We start from the raw sequence: 19,617 nt of genomic DNA, 5'->3' as shown, positions 1-19,617 counted from the left end.
AATTTTGCTTGATTTCTCTGTGCGGTCTTGGGATGATAAATAGCCAGTTAAGAATTGCTTTTTTGTTCAATATAGTCCTATTGTTTTCATGAATGAAAGCCCCTTTGGCTAACAGAGCCAGGGACCCAGTGACCTGTTAAACTGGGGAATAGATGTAGGTAAAAGCTCCTTCAGGTGAGATACTGGTGATTTCATTGGGTTGGAAGGAGAAGGTGGAGGAGGTATTCCCCAGCTTCCATGGTCCCTGGAGAGGATTGCAGCCATCCCCTAGCGCCTAATGAAATTATAAGCCTTGATATTAGGCAGTAGCTTTTATAGTATGCAGATAAACCTTTTGAGGGGAAAATTGGAGATGGGTGATTTGCCTGCTTCCTCTATAAGTCTGGCACCGCCCAGACTATCCCTGAGCTGGAGGTGAACTTGGCCCTCATGGCCAGCTTTGGGAACTGAATATGACAGCTGCCAAGGAAATAGAAGTTGATGGCAGTTGGAAAACTATTATAATTTTGTTCCTGTTCCAAACTGAAATATTTCCAGAAAAATCCAAGTCTGGCTACTACGCGAATTGGAGAAAAAGTTCAGTGGGAAGCAGGTCTTTATTGCACAGAGGAGAATTCTGTCTAAGCCAACTCCAAAACGCCTTACAAAATATAAGATAAAATGTCACAGGAGCTGCACTCTGATAGCTGTGCGCAACACCATCCTACAGGAGTTCGTTTTCCAAAGTGAAATTGTGGGCAAGAGAATCCACATGAAATTGGATGGCAGCTGTCTCATAAAGGTTCATATATATAAAGCACAGGAGAACAACGTGGAACACAAAGTTAAAACTTTTTCTGGTGTGTATAAGAAGCTCACGGGCAAGCGCTCTCTCTTTCTCTCTCTCTCTCTCTCTCTCTCTCTCTCTCTCACGCACACACACACACACACACACACACACACACACATTTCTCTTTCTCTCTCTCTCTCTCTCTCTCTCTCTCTCTCTCTCTCTCTCATGCACATACAAAGAAGTTAGCGGCCCAAAGAAATAGGGGCTGCAGAGCATCTTTTGTAGTTGCAGCCAGCTGCAGGAGCTGGAACAGGATTGCATTTTCAGGGACAGAAATGCCAGTGATGCCAAAGAAGGTATTCACTGCCCAGGAGTGGATGATGCATTTGGTGGTGTTCAGAGTTCACCAGTGCCAGCATTGGTAACTTTAGAAACTAATTATGGCAGAATTTTGACTTGGACCCCACAGCTCTCTAGACTCCCCTCCCCCCCCCCTTTTTTTTTTTGGCCAGTTGCCAAATCTGCTTCCTCAGCTTTCTTGGTAAGTCTGTTGGCTTCCTAATTTCCTTTTTTTAAAAATATTTTTTATTGATTTCAGAGAGGAAGGGAGAGGGAGAGAAACATAGGAACATCAATGATGAGAGAGAATCGTTGATCGGCTGCCACCTGCACACCCCCTACTGGGGATCAGGCCTGCAACCCAGGCATGTGCCCTTGACCGAAATCAAACCTGGGACCCTTCAGTCCATAGGCCAACGCTCTATCCACTGAGCCAAACCAGCTAGGGCCCAATTTCCTTTTAGCACATTTATTTGCTGTTTAAATTAGCCAAAAATGCTTCAAATTTCTTGTAACTAATATAATTTTAACTGATGTTGTCTCCTTTTGTAGTACAGGTAATTGAGCCTGACTGTCTACACTAATAAAAGAGAAACATGGTAATTAGTGTACGACCGCTACCCTTTTCATTGGCTAATCAGTGAGTATATGCAAATTAACTGTCAGCCAAGATGGCGGCCGGCAGCCAGGCAGCTGGAAGCGAACATGAGACTTGCTTGCTATGGACTCCAACGTTCCCCGCCTCACTTGCCGGCCTCTGAGCTACAACTCTAAGCAACTATGTACTATGTTGCAAATAAGAAGATAAACAAAACCCCAGAAACCGGCTTTCATTCAGCTGGGCTTTAGCAACATTGTATCGATGTTTTCAGCAGCGAGGCCTCAGAGCTAAAGCTGGCCCAGAATAAAAAAAAGAAAAGAAAACAAGGAGCGGTTGGAAGCTTCAGTCACTCGCTTTCGGAAAACAGCCCTCAGCCCCTCACCCAGATTGGCCAGGCACCCCAGTGGGGACCCCCCACCCTGATCCAGGACACCCTTCAGGGCAAACCAGCCGGCTCCCACCTGTGCACCAGGCCTCTATCCTATATAGTAAAAGGGTAATATGCCTCCCGGCACCGGGATCAGCATGACAGGGGGGGCAGCGCCCAAACCCCCTGATCGCCCTGCGGCTCTGGGTGTTACAGGGGGTGGGGCCACAACCTCCCTATCTGCCCTGCTCTGTGCCTGATAGGGGGGAGCTCCCCAATCCCCTGATTGCCCTGCAGCTCTGTGTTTGACAGGGTGCAGCGCACCAACCCCCTGATCGGCCCTGCTCTGTGTGTGACAGGGGGTGGCGCCCCAACCCCCCCCCCCCCATGGGCCCTGCTCTGTGTGTGACAGGGTAGAGCCATAACCTCTCCATTAGCCCTGCCCCGAGTGTGACAGTGGCGGTGCCCTAACCCCCTGATCGGCCCTGCTCTGTGGGTGATAGAGGGTGGCGCCCCAACCCCCCTCCACGGCCTTGCTCTGTGTGTGACGGGGTAGAGCCATAACCTCCCCATTGGCCCTGCCCTGAGTGTGACAGGGTGCAGCGCCCCAACCCCCTGATCTGCCCTGCTCTGTGTGTGACAGGGGGTGGTGCCCCAACTCCCCTATCGCCCTACTCTGTGAGTGACAGGGGGGAGCTCCTCAACCCCCTGATCGGCCCTGCTCTGTGCGTGACAGGGTATGGAGCCCCAACTCCCCTGATGGGCCCTGCTCTGTGAGTGACAGGGGACAGTGCCATGAGTGTCCTGGACAATGGAAAATCAGCCTTAAATAAAGTCACTTGAATTATACGTATATGAAGACTATTTAGACTTTGGCATGTTCCTCATTCTACTGAGCTTTATAATGTGGGAGCTGCTTATAGAATTGATATTTATTATCTTTGAAATCTGGATTAATTAATGTTATTGCTGGCTCCGTCATACTTTTTATATTTCTGAACTTTGAAAAGTCACTTTGCTTTCTATGCCTAAGTTTTATGATGGAAAATAAACTAAATTCTAAGATCCACTCTAGACTTAGCATTTGCCAAATCAATTAAATGTAATTTATTTCCTTTTAAAAAAAATAAATTTTGAATGCCAATAGTTCACTTCTGATGCTACATGGAGCTGAATATACCAAATTCTTTGTGCAATGAACTCAAAATGGTCAGTTAAGACATAGCTATTAGGAAATATGTTAGAGTTCAGTAAGGGGAGAGTCTGGAGGTTTTCAGTAAAGTAACTCATATTCATGTAGCTTATGAAAACCATTTGAAAAAAATGAACAGCTTTGTATAGTCACAGTTCACATACTTAGAAAGCAGTATACTGCACTGGTTAAAAACTTCAAAATTAGAATTCTTGGGTTTGAACCTGGGCTCTGCCACATAGTGTGACTGTGGGCTAGTTACTGAACTTCTCTGTGTCTTAAATCAATAAAATGGGGATAAAAATACATCCTGCCTTATAGAGTTGCTGTGATGATTAAATGAGCTTGTACATATTAAGTATTTGATGTATCTGAAGTGGTGCAAGACATGATACTCATTAGCAATTATTATTTTTCTTATTATATAATCTCATATAGCTAAGAAAATTTTATCATTTTACTTTAAATTTTTGCACAGATCTTGAATTTAAGACCTTAGTTTTATGTATGTTCAAAATATATTTTGAGCAGATCTGCTTATATTTATAGCATTCTATTACTAATAGAGCAAATATTTTATAACCATTAAATACTGTACTATCATTGTGATACAATACAGTGTTGGGCACAAAGATCTTAGTTGTGAAAGACATCCATAATAACTAGCTATTTTTTAAAGAAGATATGACATTTCAAGTACAAATAACTGATATATTAATGTAACTAAAGTTGCTGTAATGAAAAATTTAACATTTCCTTGTATCCTATATTTAGATTTTCTCTCTCTATTCCCTGTTTTTTAGTATAATATTAAATACAAAGAACGGTGAAGAAAATAGCAGTGTCGACCAAAAATATTGGTATCAGATGAGAATATTTCAGTGATGTATCCTTTTTAATCATTGATTTCTCTTTGCTTATATTTATTTTATAATCCATACTTATTTTATGTTTAATTATTTATCATGTCTATAATCTTTTTTATTCTTGGATTTACTAAGAAAATTATGTGGAATATTATACACTATGCATATTTTAACAACATTTTCATAGTTTCTTTTCAGAAATAATATAATTATGACTACACTTAAAAATATTTTTTTATCACTGCACTTTTAGTTGTAATTCCAAGTCTTCAATTCAGCTGAAGTGACAGTTATTTTAGAGACCACTTCTTTAATTGTTATATTTTTATCTTTCTCTTTTCAGGACCAGGGTTCTGCTCAAGCAGGAAAAGAGAAAGCAAAAGGTAAAAAACATTTATTTTTGTGTTAGCTTTATGAGAAAAGTGATCTTTTGAAGCATTTTTTCCAGGTTTATAAATTCTTCTAAGTGAAATTGTTAAACCATCTTCCTTTAGTCTTTTGCTCTTCGTAGATTACTAGATTATCCACCTATATTGCTCAGGTAGAAACTTAAGGATCATTGTTGATTCTTGTCATTTTAGTTCTACATATATCACAAGTCTGATCACTTCTCATTACCTATTAGCATCCTGATTCAAATCATCATCATTTATTGCCTCGAGTAATATAATGGCCTTATAACCTAACTCCTACTTTTTAAGTTTTTAATTACATTGATTGTATTACATAGTGAAGTTGAGCATGTAACTACCTTATAACTGAGCAGTATATATTGAGAGAAGTTCTTCCATATGTGCACTTTGAGACATGTACAAACTTGTTTGGATCATTGTTGTTAAGTAGCAAACAAAAAAAGAGAGAGAGATAGAAAAGAAGAGAGAAAGGAAAAGGCAGGGGAGGGGATCATCCAAATGTCCTTTAGCAGTAAAATGGTTAAACAAAATGTGGCACACCTAAGTAATGGTACAACAGTGGAAATATATCAACTATGTACATGTAATTCAAGTAGACTAATCTTAACAACATAAAGTTGAACAAAGCAACTCACAGAAGAATACAGGCAGTAAGATTGCATTTACAAAAAGTTTCAAAACAGGCAAAAATATGTTCAAAGGTAGTAAAATTTAGAAAAAGTAAGGAAGTGATTACTATGAAAGCAGGATAGTTGGCAACTCAGTGAAATGATACCTTAACAATTTAGTATTTCCTTGGTTACTAATGAGGGTTTCATTCAGGTTTCCTCTTTTGTGATGTGCTTTTTCAAGCATGTTGTTCATTTTTTATTTGGATTGTTTGTCTTTTTCTTACTGTGACTTTATATATTTAGGACTTCTTTGTTAGTCATATTAGTGACTCTGTTGCTTTTATTTATTTTTGTAATATATTTTATTGCTTTTTTACAGAGAGGAAGGGAGAGGGATAGAGAGTTAGAAACATCTATGAGAGAGAAACATCCATCAGCTGCCTTCTGCACACCTCCCACTGGGGGTGTGCCCGCAACCAAGGTACATGCCCTTGACCTGAATCGAACCTGGGACCCTTCAGTTCGCAGGCCGACGCTCTATCCACTGAGCCAAACCAGTCAGGGCATGTGGCTTTTATTTTTACTTAATTCTGTCTTTGAGGAAAGTTTTTAAATTTTGTTTAGTTGAAGTTATCAACTTTTTCTGCTTTATCTTTTACACCTTGTGACCTGTTCTTCACATAGTGGTTAGTATGATTTTTTAAAAGCACAAATCACAATGTATCATTCCGTGGCTTAAAAGCCTCAATTGCTTTTCCTTGCTTTTAGAGAGTAAAATCTGATTGAACCATAGCCTGCAGTGACCTGAAGAATCTGCACCCTGCCTGCTTCTCTGACCTCATTTCTTACCACTTGCCCTATTGTTCATTGTATTTCAGCCACACTGCCCTCTTTCTGTTACTCTTCTTCTTTTCTTCTATAATATTCTCCCTCAAGATATTTGCATGTGTGCCTTGTCAACAGTTGTGTCTCAGCTAAAGTATCTTCTCTTAGATTGGTTTCTCTAATCACTCACTACATCTAAAACTTTTCCACCCTCCAGTACCCATTCTCTTGTACCCTCTTTTATTCATCACTCTTTTCATTATATGATATTTTCTTGCTTCTTTTTTAACTCTGTTCTCCTCCCCTTCCATTAATGAAAAGAGGGATTTTATTACTTTTTATCATATCCTGTGCTTTGAACTGTGTCTAGCAGTAACACAGGCATTCAATAATAAATATACTAAGAATGTAATCTGTCCCCAGACTATTTTTTAAAAATAATTTTACTCTATTTGGACCATTCTTTTGAATATTTATAAGCAAGGGAAAGACATAATTCTTTCCCCAAGTGTTATTCTCTAGTCATGTCACTTTCCTATTCTTTGAAAATTTCATATTGCTTCCCCAAACCTCTTCCCAACCCTATTCTCTATCCCTTCATACTCAGTAGATACCCTTGTCTCATATCTCAGAGGAAATAGCAGCTATTGGATGAGAATTATCTGAGTTTCTACCACCAGTTCTGTAAACTACTTCACATCTTCACCCATCTTCTACCATTCCCTGTCAACTGGAGGCTTTCTATTGGTATTTCACTTCTCTTCTATTAAAACAAGTAAAACCCTCTCTGGATCCTTTCTCTTTCTTGCTATGCCCCTTCACTCTTATCTCCCATTTGCTTCTCAATCCATTATACTATACAGCTCTTACTAATGTCAAAATTGAATTTCATATTGTTCCATTTCAAGGATATTTTTCAGTCCAATTTGCTTTAATATGCTATCATCTCCTGCACAGTTTTTCATTTCCTTTATTTTTTTTCTTATAATTGATACATCAATTATAATAGCCATAGTCATTTTTTCAAGGGGCGGGGTTGGGGAGTGGGGAGGGTGAAGGGGGATATTTACATTCTAAAGGTCCTGTCCTTTTATTGCTGAACTATATAGTGTAAAAACATTTAAATCCAAGTTGGGGTTGCACATCACTCAAATCTATATATATATAAAAGCCTAAGCAATCGTTACAACCAGTCGACCGAATGACTGGTCGCTATGACATGCACTGACCACCAGGGGGCAGACACTCAACACAGGAGCTGCCTCCTGGTGGTCAGTGCACTTCCACAGCCAACCTCCTGCGGCCAGCCAACCTCCCGCGGTCCCTCCTCCCTGGCCAGCCGGCCCCAATCGGCCCTGATTGGGACTGGGCGAGACGACCCCGATTGGTGACCAGGCAAAGGGACTCTGCTTGTGCACAAATTCGTGCATGGGGCCTCTAGTGAAATATAAATAGGTACCTTTTATCTATGGTTAATTTTGCATAACAATGTGACATTTACTTTTTTGCTTGATAGCTGGCAAGTCTCTTACAGATCTTACAGTATTTACAATCTTAAAGGTCTATTATAATTAACAATATTTTGAAATGTTACTGTGAAAGAACCTTAACTTCTTAGAAAAGTGATACTACCTTTTGCATTAAATTTTTTGCCACATTGAGCTTTTTCTACTTTTGGTATCTCACATTTATAATCCATGTTTATGGTATTGTATTGTGACTATTTGATGGAAGAGAAGATGTTTCCACAATTTGTTTTTTAGTGTCTAATATATAATAATTGCTCAGTAAATGAATTTTAAACAAATAAATGCCTTTGAACTTGGTGAATTAAAGATGTAATCTGAAAAAAAAGAATGAAGATAAGGAAGAATAATTATAGTTCAAACAACCAAGAAAAAAATAAATACTGGATGAAAATGATAATTATATGCAAGTCTGGTTTTAAAAAATGTGGAAGTCATGGAGGAATAACAAAGGGAATTAAATTGGCTTTGGCTGGAGATTAATTCTCACAGGCTTTTTCTTTTTTTTTTAATCTTTATTGTTGAAAGTATTACATATGTCCCTTTTGCCTCCCATTGACCCCTTATAGCAGTGATTCTCAACCTTCCTAATGCCACGACCCTTTAATACAGTTCCTCATGTTGTGGTGACCCCCAACCATACAATTATTTTCGTTGCTACTTCATAACTATAGTTTTGCTACTGTTATGAATCATAATGTAAATATCTGATATGCAGGATGTATTTTCATTGTTACAAATTGAAGATAATTAAAGCATAGTGATTAATCACAAAAACAATATGTAATTATATATGTGTTTTCCGATGGTCTTAGGCGGCCCCTTTGAAAGGGTTGTTCGACCCCCAACGGGGTCGAGACCCACAGGTTGAGAACTGCTGCCTTATAGTCTGTCACACCCCCCCCCCCCCCCGGGGGTCCAAAGGCTTCTTTTTCTTTTCCTCTTTTCAGTTGACTTTTAATTGCCTTCAGCTGTGCATATCTTTAAGGCTTTTTAGGTCAGTAGGATAACATACCTTGTAGAAAAACAAATTTTTAGCCTGTTAGATTTGTTTTATAAGACTTTTTAAAACTTTCTACACTCACATAATTTTTAATCTTTTGATACCTGGGAATAACTTTATAAAGTTCTGTTTTAAAGGCATTCATTTAACAAAAGAAAGATTATAACTGGTTGTGAAATTTCGAGTCTTTAGGCAAATTACAGGTCATCATGAATGAATTTAATTTATATGTAAACATATAACAGGGGTGTCACAAAAATATGAAAATATTAAATTATTTAATAGCACTATTGTCTTTTGCTATTTATTTTTCTGCCAGAAATCTTATGGTTGCTGCAGTAATTTTTACATTTTTAATTATTTTAGGAATATTTTGAAAAGAAAAGGTTCAAATCAAAAATGAAATTACTGGGAGTTTTATCACCTGTCAAAAATTCCACTGTCAGTTTAGACCTCCTTAACCTATATGTGGTAAATCAGATCTCTTGCCAGAAGAAAACACCTGGTAAGTAATTCTAAATAGCATTTTGTTTTGACTCTGATGTGATCATAGCATTTAGTTTTCTAATAAGTTTATAATTTTAGAGCTCAGTCGATGTGGAAAGTAAACTAATTGTATAAATTGGTTGTCCTCTTAAATTAGAAGCCTTAATTTTTTTAAAGATACATATATATACATATATATATGTATATATACATATATATATATTTCTGAGAGGAAGGAAGGGGGAGGGAGGGCAGGAGGGAGAGAGGGAGAGAGAGAGAGAAAGGAAGGAAGGAAGGAAGGAAGGAAGGAAGGAAGGAAGGAAGGAAGGAAGGAAGAAAGAAAAAGAAAAGAAAAGAAAGAAAAAGAAAGGAAAGAAAGAAAGAAAGAAAGAAAGAAAGAAAGAGAAAGAAAGAAAGAGAATGATGAGAGAGAATCATTGATTGGCTGTCTCCTGTATGCCCCCCACCAGGGATGGAGCCAGGAAGTAGACATGTGTCCTGAGGGGAATGGAATTGAACCATGAGATCCTGGATCATAGGTAGATGTGGGCAGGAATAAAAGATTTTATAAATCTGTTTGATGTATTTACTTTCCCCCTTCACTTGTATAATACAGTGTTATCACCTATAGTTACCACATTTTATTTGTTTATTTATTTACTTAAATATATTTTTATTGATTTCAGAGAGGAAGGGAGAGGGAGAGAGATAGAAACATCAATGAGAGAGAATCATTGATCAGCTGCCTCCTGCATGCTTCCTGCTGGGGATCAAGCCCACAACCCAGGCATGTGTCTTTGACCAGAATGGAACTGGGGACTCTTTAGTCCCCAGGCTGGTGCTCTATCCACTGAGCAAAACCAGCTAGGACTAGTTACCACATTTTACATTAGATCCTTAGACCTTACTCAGTTTATGGGTGAAAGTTTATACCATTTTACCAACTCTCCCTATTTCCCCTACTCCCCAGTCCCAGCCCCCAGCAACCGCTTTGTATTTTTTATATTTGACTTTTAACTTTTTTTATTTTTTAGATTTCACAGATAAGTGATGCCATGTAGTATTTGTCTTTATCTGGCTTATTTCATTTAGCTTGTTGCCTTCAAGGTCCATCCATGTTGTCACAAATGAAAGGATTTCCTTCTTTTTCATGGTTGAAGAATATTCCATTGTATATTATACACCACATCTTTATTCATTCATCTCTCCATGGACACTGAAGTCGTTTCCATATCTTGGCTATTGTGAATGTTGCAGTAAATCTGGCAATGCAGATATCTTTTCAACTCCTGTTTTCATTTCCTTTGAATATATACCACAAGTAGGATTGCTGAATCATAGGGTAGTTCTTTTAATTTTTTGAGGAACCTCCATACTGTCCTTCACAGTGACTGTACCAACTTACATCCCCGCCAAAAGTGTACAAGGGTTCCCTTTTCTCCATATCCTTGCCACCAATTGTTATCTTGTCTTTTTTATGATACCCATTCTAATAGGTGTGAGGTGATATCTTGTGGTTTGGTTTTGCATTTCCCCCAAGGATTAGTAATAGTGGGCACCTTTTCATTTTGATGTTGGCCATTTGTATGTCTTTTTTGAAAAAATATCTTTTCAGCCTGCTGGTGTGGCTCAGTGGTTGAGTTCAACCTATGAACCAGGAGGTCATGGGTCGATTCCCAGTCAAGGTATGTGCCCAGGTTGTGGGTTCGATCCCCAGAGTGGGGCTTGCAGGAGACAGCCAATCAATGATTCTCTCTTATCATTGATGTTTCTATCTCTCCCTCTCTGAAATCAATAAAAATATATTTTTAAAATGTGTATATCTTTTCAGGTCCTCTGCCCATTTTAAGTATTAGCTTGCTTGTTTTGTGTTAGTGAATTATATGAGTTCTTTACATGTTATATTTTGGATATTAACCCCTGATGAAATACATGATTTACAAATATTTTTCCCATTTCATAGGTTGCCTTTTTATTTTGTTGAGGTTTTCCTTTTCTGTGAAGAAACTTTTTAGTTTTATATAATCCCACTTATTTATTTTTGCTTTTGGTGTAATGTCCAAAAATTATTACCAAGGAGCTTATCTCTTATTTTTTCTTTTAGTTTAATGGTCTTCAGGTCTTAACTTTCAAGTCTTTAATCCATTTTGAGTTGATTTTTGGTGTATGATTTAAGATACTGTCCCATTTTCTTTTGGATGTGGCTGTCCAATGATGAATTTACCTTTACATATTTTCTTTCTCCCCACTTTCTTTTCATTCATACATTCAACATATGTTTATTGACTATCTACCATAAGTTTTATGTTGGATCCTGGGAATAGAACAGCAAGTGATGGGGTCAGATGTGCTACTCAAATTTATGATACCTTGGCATGGTAAATATTTTAAGCTGAAGGAATTTGAGAAGCAGGATGTGCAGGAGGATTCTCATGTGAAAGGTGCTTTCCTTAAACATGGAGAATATTTATCTCCATGACAGAGGAACACAGAGGAATCTAGATGAACAGGTTTCCCCAGTTTACAACACTTAGCTCATATCCTTTTTGTCCTATCACTTTTTCCTACTTTTCACTTTTCATCAAACTTAGCATGAAAATGCTCAGGTTTTAACCACTTCTTTGGGTCTTCATTTCCTTATAAAGTTTTTCACATAAAGCCTTATATTGAGTAAATTTATTAATTTCTCTTTTCTTATAGGAACATCAGCTGAAAATTTAGAAGGGTAGAGGGAAAGGATATTTTTCCTCCTCAACAAAAACAAAACTTTATTAGGATTCATGACTGCAAATTACAGAATTTTAAAATATATATATATTTACTTAATGTTATGGACTGAATGTCTCCCCAACCCCAGTTCATATGTTGAAATCCTAACCCCCAATGCCATGGTATTAGGAAGTGGGGTCTTTAAGAAGTGATTAAGTTATTAGGATGGAGCTCTCATGAATGGAATTAGTGCCCTGATAAAAGAGATTCCAGAGATCTCTCCCACACCTTCCACCATGGCTGTCTATGAACCGGAAGAGGGCCCTTATCAGACACCGAATCTGGCAGCGCCTTTATCTTGGACTGCCCTGCTGCCAGACTGATAGATAAATATTTGTTGTTTATAATCCACCCAGACCATGGTATTCTGTTACAGCAGCTTGAATGGTTTGACACTTAACTAAAAGGAAGAATAACGGTGCAGCTGGGCCTCAGAGACTGCTTGAATTAGAGACTTGAATGCTATGAAAGATTCTCAGTTACAATATTCTCTCTGACCATTTTCATCACTGAGGTTTAAAACGTGACCTTAAAAAAACTAATATTGCTCATATTTTAGTTTTGCCGCTAGGGAAATCCTGAGAATTGTTTCTCTGCTTCTGAATTTTTAAATTCCTCTGAAGGATGTTGCCTTGCCCTGTTGATGTCAGGTCCCAGCACTGGAACAATTACTTAATACCAGAGAGATGTGATATTATTGATTCATCTTGGGTCAGATAGCTAACCCTAAATGAATCATTTTTCCAGAGAGGTAGGATTTTTATAAGAAGATAGAAAGTCTTTTCTAGAGCTATATAGTCTGTGCATGTGTAAAAAGCATTCCCCAGAACAGGAGAGCAGTTAAAAGTACTGAACAGACAAAATAGTGAAATCTTTTATAAGGAGAGACAAAGTTTAAAATCTAGTGAGGGATATGGAGTTAATTAAGTACAATAAACTATGGTAAGTGATATAATAAAGAATATATGTAGTGCTGTGGCAATATATAACATAGCACCTCGTATAGTCTGGGGGTCAGGGAAGGCTTGGAGGGAAAAAAGTAGAACTGAATTAGTAGAGCCCCTTTTATGAGGAATATGTAAGATGAAAAAGATGATTTGAATGATCTGTGATAGGTGATGATTTTTTTAGCATATATGGAATATAGATGGTTTTAGTAAATGTAAGATGTATATTTAATGAACAGAGTATATCACAAAGTGCTTTTAAAATATTTTGTCATCCATTTTATATTTAAATTATAGTGTGTTTTTTTGTTGTTACAGAAACTATGAGAAAACCAATCCATGTGAATATGAATAGAGACATAAAAATGCCCCTAAAAAAGCATGATTTAGAACTTCCAATGTCACCTCCCTGTGTACCATCTAAACTCTGCATTGATGATCTAGAAAGCAGGTGAATTTTGGCTAGGTTAAATATTGTTAGGTATTTAGATGTATCATTATTGACACTTTTATTCCTTGAAAATGTACAAAGGGCTTATTCTTCTACCTCAAGTTTTTGTCTTGCTGTATTATTAAACTATTAAGACCTTTGATAAATAACCTGATGTTCATATTCAGTATTTTGTATGCATAGTTTGACTTTCCTTATCATAAAAATGTCTCTTTAGTAATAGTATCCATACTAATAAAAGGGTAATATGCTAATTAGACTGGGTCGACCCAACATCTTTCAGTCATCCTGCCTTCCTTCTGGAGAAAGCCACAGTGGTGGGGGCCAAGGCAGAGGCGGTTAGGGGTAATCAGGCCGACAGGGGAGGGCAGTTAGGGGCGATCAGGCAGGCAGGGGAGGGCAGTTAGGGGCAATCAGGCAGGTAAGGGAGGGCAGTTAGGGGTGATCAGGCAGGCAGGCAGGCGAGTGGTTAGGAGCCAGCGGTCCCAGATTAGAGAGGATGCAGGCCGGGCTGAGGGACCCCCCCCCTCCCCGTGCACAAATTTTGTGCACTGGGCCTCTAGTAATTTTTATAAAACTCAGTCATAGTATGTTCCAGGAATGATTTGAGTTTCATATGTTTTTGTGTATTTGGATAGAAAAGTATGAATTTTAAAGCATATATAAAAATCCAATTTTATTGCCCTGTCTATTTTTAATCTTAAATTTTAATTTTAATTAGTATGCACCATCAAAGACTGGGAAGCAAGGAAGAACTGGGCCCGGTTCAGGTGAGAATGAAAAAGAATTTTTATAAGTTATTTTAACAAATGTGACATCCTGCCAAATAATACATTTTTTTAATATGAGGAAAAAATATTTATCCTTTAAAAATTTTTAGTCTTTAAAATTATTATTTTAAAAGTTTTTAATATAAGGAACCTGTACGATAAAAAATGTTTTAGTTGTCTGTGTATAAGAAACCTTTTGGAGTTGTGGTAATGTAGTCTAGGCCTGTACGTGTATAACATTTGATTCTGCTTGTTACTTACATATTGCAAAGGATAAGTCAGTTAGGGATTTCTATTTGGGTTCATGTGATAATTGGCAATTTATCCTTCAGGTATAGTAACCAGATTGCTTTATGTTATATCAAATTATGATTTTCAGAATTCATGTTGATCCCAAGATTATTTTTCTTTTAAAGTATTGCAAATGATTATTTTTTAGCAAATAATGTTTTAAGAAATTAGAAAATGCATAGATTGTGATTAAAGCCTGAAATTTTAAGGTCCAACACCATATTATCTTCTTTTCCTTTTTTTGAATTGCCAGAGTTAAACTACATCAAAAATATAATGGCAGTAATACTAAAATCTCTTGGAAATCTTTTCATCTGAATTTGTGGGTTAATGAAACACAGAGTTCCTGTCATTAGGAGATGACAAGCAGGAATGGAGCTTTAGGGTAGAGGAGACCAAGGGTGAGAAAGGCAGATGGAAGGAACCTTTTAAGTACATGCTTAGATGATAACTTCTCTTGTCTTAAAAAGTCCTGTCAATTACTGATGACTTGCCTTTCCTTGGGATTTTTTCTTCAATGTATGCATGACCTATTCACTTCTATTTTGACTTTTGTCTTCTCTAGTTTATTTATTTTATTTGAAATTCACATGATTGTATCTTTTTTTCTATAGTTGTCACAAGTCATGGACTCATATAGAATTTTTGAACCTCAGTTCAACAGAGTAGAAAACTGCAGTTTCACACCATCATCTTTTTCTGCAGAATTATCTTCTAACAGAAATGTTACAAAACAAAATTTCGTCCCCAGAGTAGCACCTAGTCCTCAGAAAGTTACATATGAAAAAAAACAGAATGAGCAGGTATCTTTGAATCATTAGTTCTAAGTATTTTATATGATTATATGTTTATGGTATTCTTTTTTCTTTTATAAAATAAAAAAAAATCAGTGTGAATTGCTATAGGTATAGTCAAATTAGGAGATAAAATTAAGTATAATATTTCCTCTTAAGACAAAAGCTTAATTCTCTTTATAGATAATGAATCCAAGCACTGGAATGTTCTTTAAAAATCTTTGAAATCACCATCCTGTTATAAAATTGTTGATAGTGAAAATGAAAATTCAGTATATTTTATAATAGTTGATACTTGTAATCACAGTAAATAACTGGTTGGTATGAAAAGGGTCCTGTGAATAGTAATACATAATTTCAACGTGTCATAGAAGTCTGTTAAAGTATGAGCTGTGATAGCTTGATTCTTTTTATGATTTGACAAATGAGAACTGGTCAAATACATGTTAATTAAAATTATACAAATAGGAATCATTGCTAATAATGGGAGACTGGCGATATGCCTTGATATTTTCAGAGGGATATATATATATTTGTCAGAGAAAAATTTGGAGGGCACTCCTTTGGTTCAGATGAATCTTCCCGTATTTCAAGAAGCAAGAAAAATCTCAAATAAATAATCTAACCCTATGCCTAAAAGAACTAGAAAGAGAACAAGACAATCCCAGAGTGAGGAGAAGGATGGAAATAATAAGATCAGAGTGGAAATAAATGACAGAGTCTAAAAAACAATATAAAAGATCAATGAAGCCAAGAGTTGGTTGGAACTCTCATTTCTTTGTTTCATGGCTTATAAATAAAATATACTACGGGTATAAATTATTATTGCTAGATAGATTAGCATTGGGCCAATATAAAATCTTACATTTATATGGTACCTTCCACATTAACAAATAGATGATCTCATCTGCTTTTCACATCAGTCTTCACATATTTTCCCCTGTTGTACTCAATGATATTTGGAAATATTAAAGTAGCAGTGTATAAAATTAATCAGTAAATGGAAGAACTGAGATAATTACAGCTATTTCCTTGGGAGAAAATATTATTTTCTGTCAAAGAAATTTTAACTTTTCTCAAGATTCTGGTGTCCTGGGTATTTCTTTAATTTTTTTTATTGTCTAAAGTAATTTTTTTTAACTTCTGAAAAAATAATTAGCTCCACAAGGTGTCAACTCTGTTAGTTTAACAATTATTCAAATATTGATAATGCTTTCTTTGTTAGAACAGTGTTTATTTTGTTTTCAATAAGGACATGATTCCTTTATTTTAGACTAAAATCACATTTTTTTCAATATAGATGTCCACTTAAATGGCATATCATGGTAAGTAATTTTAATTGCGTATATGAACATTTACCATTTTGTCAGGTTCTTCCTTTCTTTTTTTTCCAGCTCAGCAATGTCAATTATTCTAATTACTTGTTTTCCAAATTAAATGAAAGTCAAGATGCTCTTAGTCCATCATATAAAACAGCACAAATTGGAACATTATTTGAAAGATTAAGCAGGTGAGCAAAGATATGGCAGGAAACAAAGAACCTGCAGCATTCTTTCTTTGAGTTATTAATCTGATTTTAACGTACACAAATATTTTTAATTAAAAATGCAAGCAGACCTAAGTAATACTAATAGAAAATATCCACTAGATTAATACATAGCATTTAAATAAAATAGTTTTAAATAATTATTTTCTAATGGGCACACCTACCTTTTATTTATGTATGTAAAAATATTTTGGGCCAAGACACTTTGCACCTGTTTTATAATCTCCATGAATTACTAGTTTATTTTTCTGTGTCATAAACATAATTTCTATTTCATTTATGTCTATTGATCAATGCCCCACTTTTATTTTCTTGATTTCTGTATATAAACCCTAGTTTATTGTTTTAAATCCATTAAACTTGAAAACCAGTTTGAGTCACTCTTTGTAATTGTGGTGAAAAAACCTTGACTCTGTAATTCTATTCCAGTCTTCCTCATTTTATAAAATAACACTCTATTCACTAAGTTGCTTAAACCAAAAGTTGTCCTTGATTCCTTCCTTTCTCCTTCAACTCCCAATATCCATTACAACAACAAAGTATTGCCAATTCTGTATTCTAACATAAAATTATCTGCTCATGTTTCTATCTCTACAGTTTCATCTCAGTTTAAGCTACCACTGCCTTTTGCCTAGCCGTGGTCGGCAAACTGCAGCTTGCGAGCCACATGCAGTTCTTTGGCCCCTGAGTGTGGCTCTTCCTAAGCCTTAGGAGTACCCTAATTAAGTTAATAACAGTGTACCTACCTATATAGTTTAAGTTTAAAAAATTTGGCTCTCAAAAGAAATTTCAATCGTTGTACTGTTGATATTTGGCTCTGTTGACTAGTGAGTTTGCCGACCACTAATTGCCTAGAGAATTGTTAGAGCTCCGTAACAGTCCTTTTTGTTTCCTCTTTGTCCTCAGATCCATTTGTTTTACAGCTTTATTAATGTATAATCAGCATACTACAAACTGAACCTATTTAGAATGTGCACTTTAAGTTTTTACATATGTCAAAGATAATGAATATAGTATTCATCATCCCTAGTAGTTTCTTTGGGCACCTTTGTAATTCCTTCCTCTGACCATGTCACATCCCTTACCCTCATTCCAAGGCAACTACTGATCTGCTTTCTGTATGGAGTTCCTTTTGTGGGAAGGTTTTTGTTTTTGTTTCTTTAACTATCATATTTTACTAGATATAGGCTAATAATGTTTTTATTTGTTTGTTGAGTGAGTTTTGGTAGTTTGTCATACAATGAATGTATCTTATTTTTATTAATTAAAAATTTAAATGCATGCTATTTTTTATGTTGTAGCATTTATTGACTTATAGTTATTTATAAAATCTCCTTTTTATGTATTTAAAATCGTTAACATCTATAGTGATGTCTTTTCTCTCATTTTTAATATGGTAAGTTGTATTTTTTCCCCTTTCTCCCGGTTATTCTGAATAGAGGCTTACCAATTTTATTTACCTACTCCCTGAATCATCTCTCAGTTTCACATATTTCTCTTTTCGTGTGTGTGTGTGTGTGTGTGTGTGTGTGTACACGCATGCGCGGGCACTCATTGAATTTTTTTTTTTTTTTCATTTTAGAGAGAGAGGGAGGGAGGGAGAGAGGAAGAGAGAGAATGAGAGACAGACAGACAAACTGACACCAATTGCCTCTTGTACATGTCCCAACCAGGGACTGAACCCACAACCTATGTATGTGCCCTGGCCAGGAATCGAACCCACAACCTTTCGGTGTACGGGATGATGTTTTAACCAACTGAACCACACTGGCCAGGGCTCATTGAATTATTTTTATTGTAACATTTTTGGTACTTCCAATGCCATATGTTTGCTTTGCACGCTAGAATTCATATGCTAAATAAAGCATTAAATCTGAAATTTATTTTGGCAGTTAGGGCCCTCTCTGATGTAAGTCTGAATACTACTTCAACCTTCCTGCTTTTACTCAAATTCATGACTCACTTTCTACAGCATGACCGTGGCTAGCCTCTCTGTAATACAAGGATTTTTTTTTTTTTCATTATTGGATTAGCTCCTTGATTGGCATTTTTAGTGATATTGTATCTGTTAATTGTTGTTGGTTAAAGAAAATGTTTCATACTTTTTTATTTTTTATTTCATTGAATTCTGCTTTTACTTTTATTTCCTTTTGTCTGTTTACTTTGTATTTAATTTACTCTTTTTTTCTTGTGGCCTAATATGTGGTCTACCTAGGAAATGTTCTATATGCACTTAAGGAAAATGTATTACTGCTGTTTTTGGGTAAAATGTCCTAAAAATATCAATTAAATCCATATAGTCCAGTGATTTTCAACCTTTTTTATCTCATGGCACACATAAACTAATCACTAAAAGTTGACAGCAACCCCCCCCCCCCCCCCCGAAAAAAATTGATCTGACCAAAATATGGCTATAATTTTGATTCATTCACACTGGACAGCTATTGTTGTGTTGGCTGTTGTCATTTTTGGGGGTATGTTTTTTAATTTTGTTTTGTTAATCTGCACCCAAGGATGCTTTTTCAGTAATTTTTAGAGAAGAGTGGAAGGGAGGGGGAGAAACAGAGAGAAAGAAACATTGATGTGAGAGAGACACATTGATTGGTTGTCTCCGGCACATGCCCTAACTGGGACCTGGTCTCAAGCCTGCAACTGAGGTACATGCCCCTAGACTGGAATCAGACCCTCGACCCTTCAGTCTGTGGGCCAGCACTCTATCCACTGAGCAAAACTGGCCAGGCTGTGTTGTAATTTTTTTTATTTGACAAACTAATGGAAAAGAGGTCAGTGCCCCTAACTAAATCGCCAGGTATTGCATGTTTTAAAGATTCTTGTGGCACAGCAGTTGAAAATCACTGATCTAGTCCAATGTGTCATCTGAGATCATGGTTTTCTTGTTGATTTTTTGTCTGGATGATCTGTCCATTGATGTCAGTAGGTTGTTAAAGTCCCCTACTATTGTATTACTGTTGAGCTCTTCTGTTATATCCATCAAAATTTGCTTTATATATTTACATGCTCTACATTGGGTGCATAGATATTTACAAG

General features: G+C 36.5%; 1 protein-coding gene across 1 annotated transcript in view; it reads left to right on the top strand.

Annotated features, from left to right (window-relative positions):
• REDIC1 (regulator of DNA class I crossover intermediates 1) overlaps window positions 1-19,617 on the top strand; it is a 61,081-nt gene that overhangs the window by 7,765 nt on the left and 33,699 nt on the right. The window contains 9 exon segments of the mRNA XM_070408817.1: window positions 382-427; window positions 430-501; window positions 504-864; window positions 4,481-4,520; window positions 8,882-9,020; window positions 13,036-13,168; window positions 13,890-13,938; window positions 14,844-15,032; window positions 16,418-16,533. Coding sequence (XP_070264918.1) covers window positions 382-427; window positions 430-501; window positions 504-864; window positions 4,481-4,520; window positions 8,882-9,020; window positions 13,036-13,168; window positions 13,890-13,938; window positions 14,844-15,032; window positions 16,418-16,533 — 1,145 coding nt within the window.

Source organism: Myotis yumanensis, unplaced genomic scaffold, assembly GCF_028538775.1.
Source record: "Myotis yumanensis isolate MYYU_CA2020_CCGP unplaced genomic scaffold, mMyoYum1.0.hap1 SCAF_3, whole genome shotgun sequence".
NCBI classification, from domain to species: domain Eukaryota; kingdom Metazoa; phylum Chordata; class Mammalia; order Chiroptera; family Vespertilionidae; genus Myotis; species Myotis yumanensis.
The sequence above is the reverse complement of the archived record's forward strand: the minus strand, read 5'-3'. Positions and strand labels throughout refer to the sequence as shown.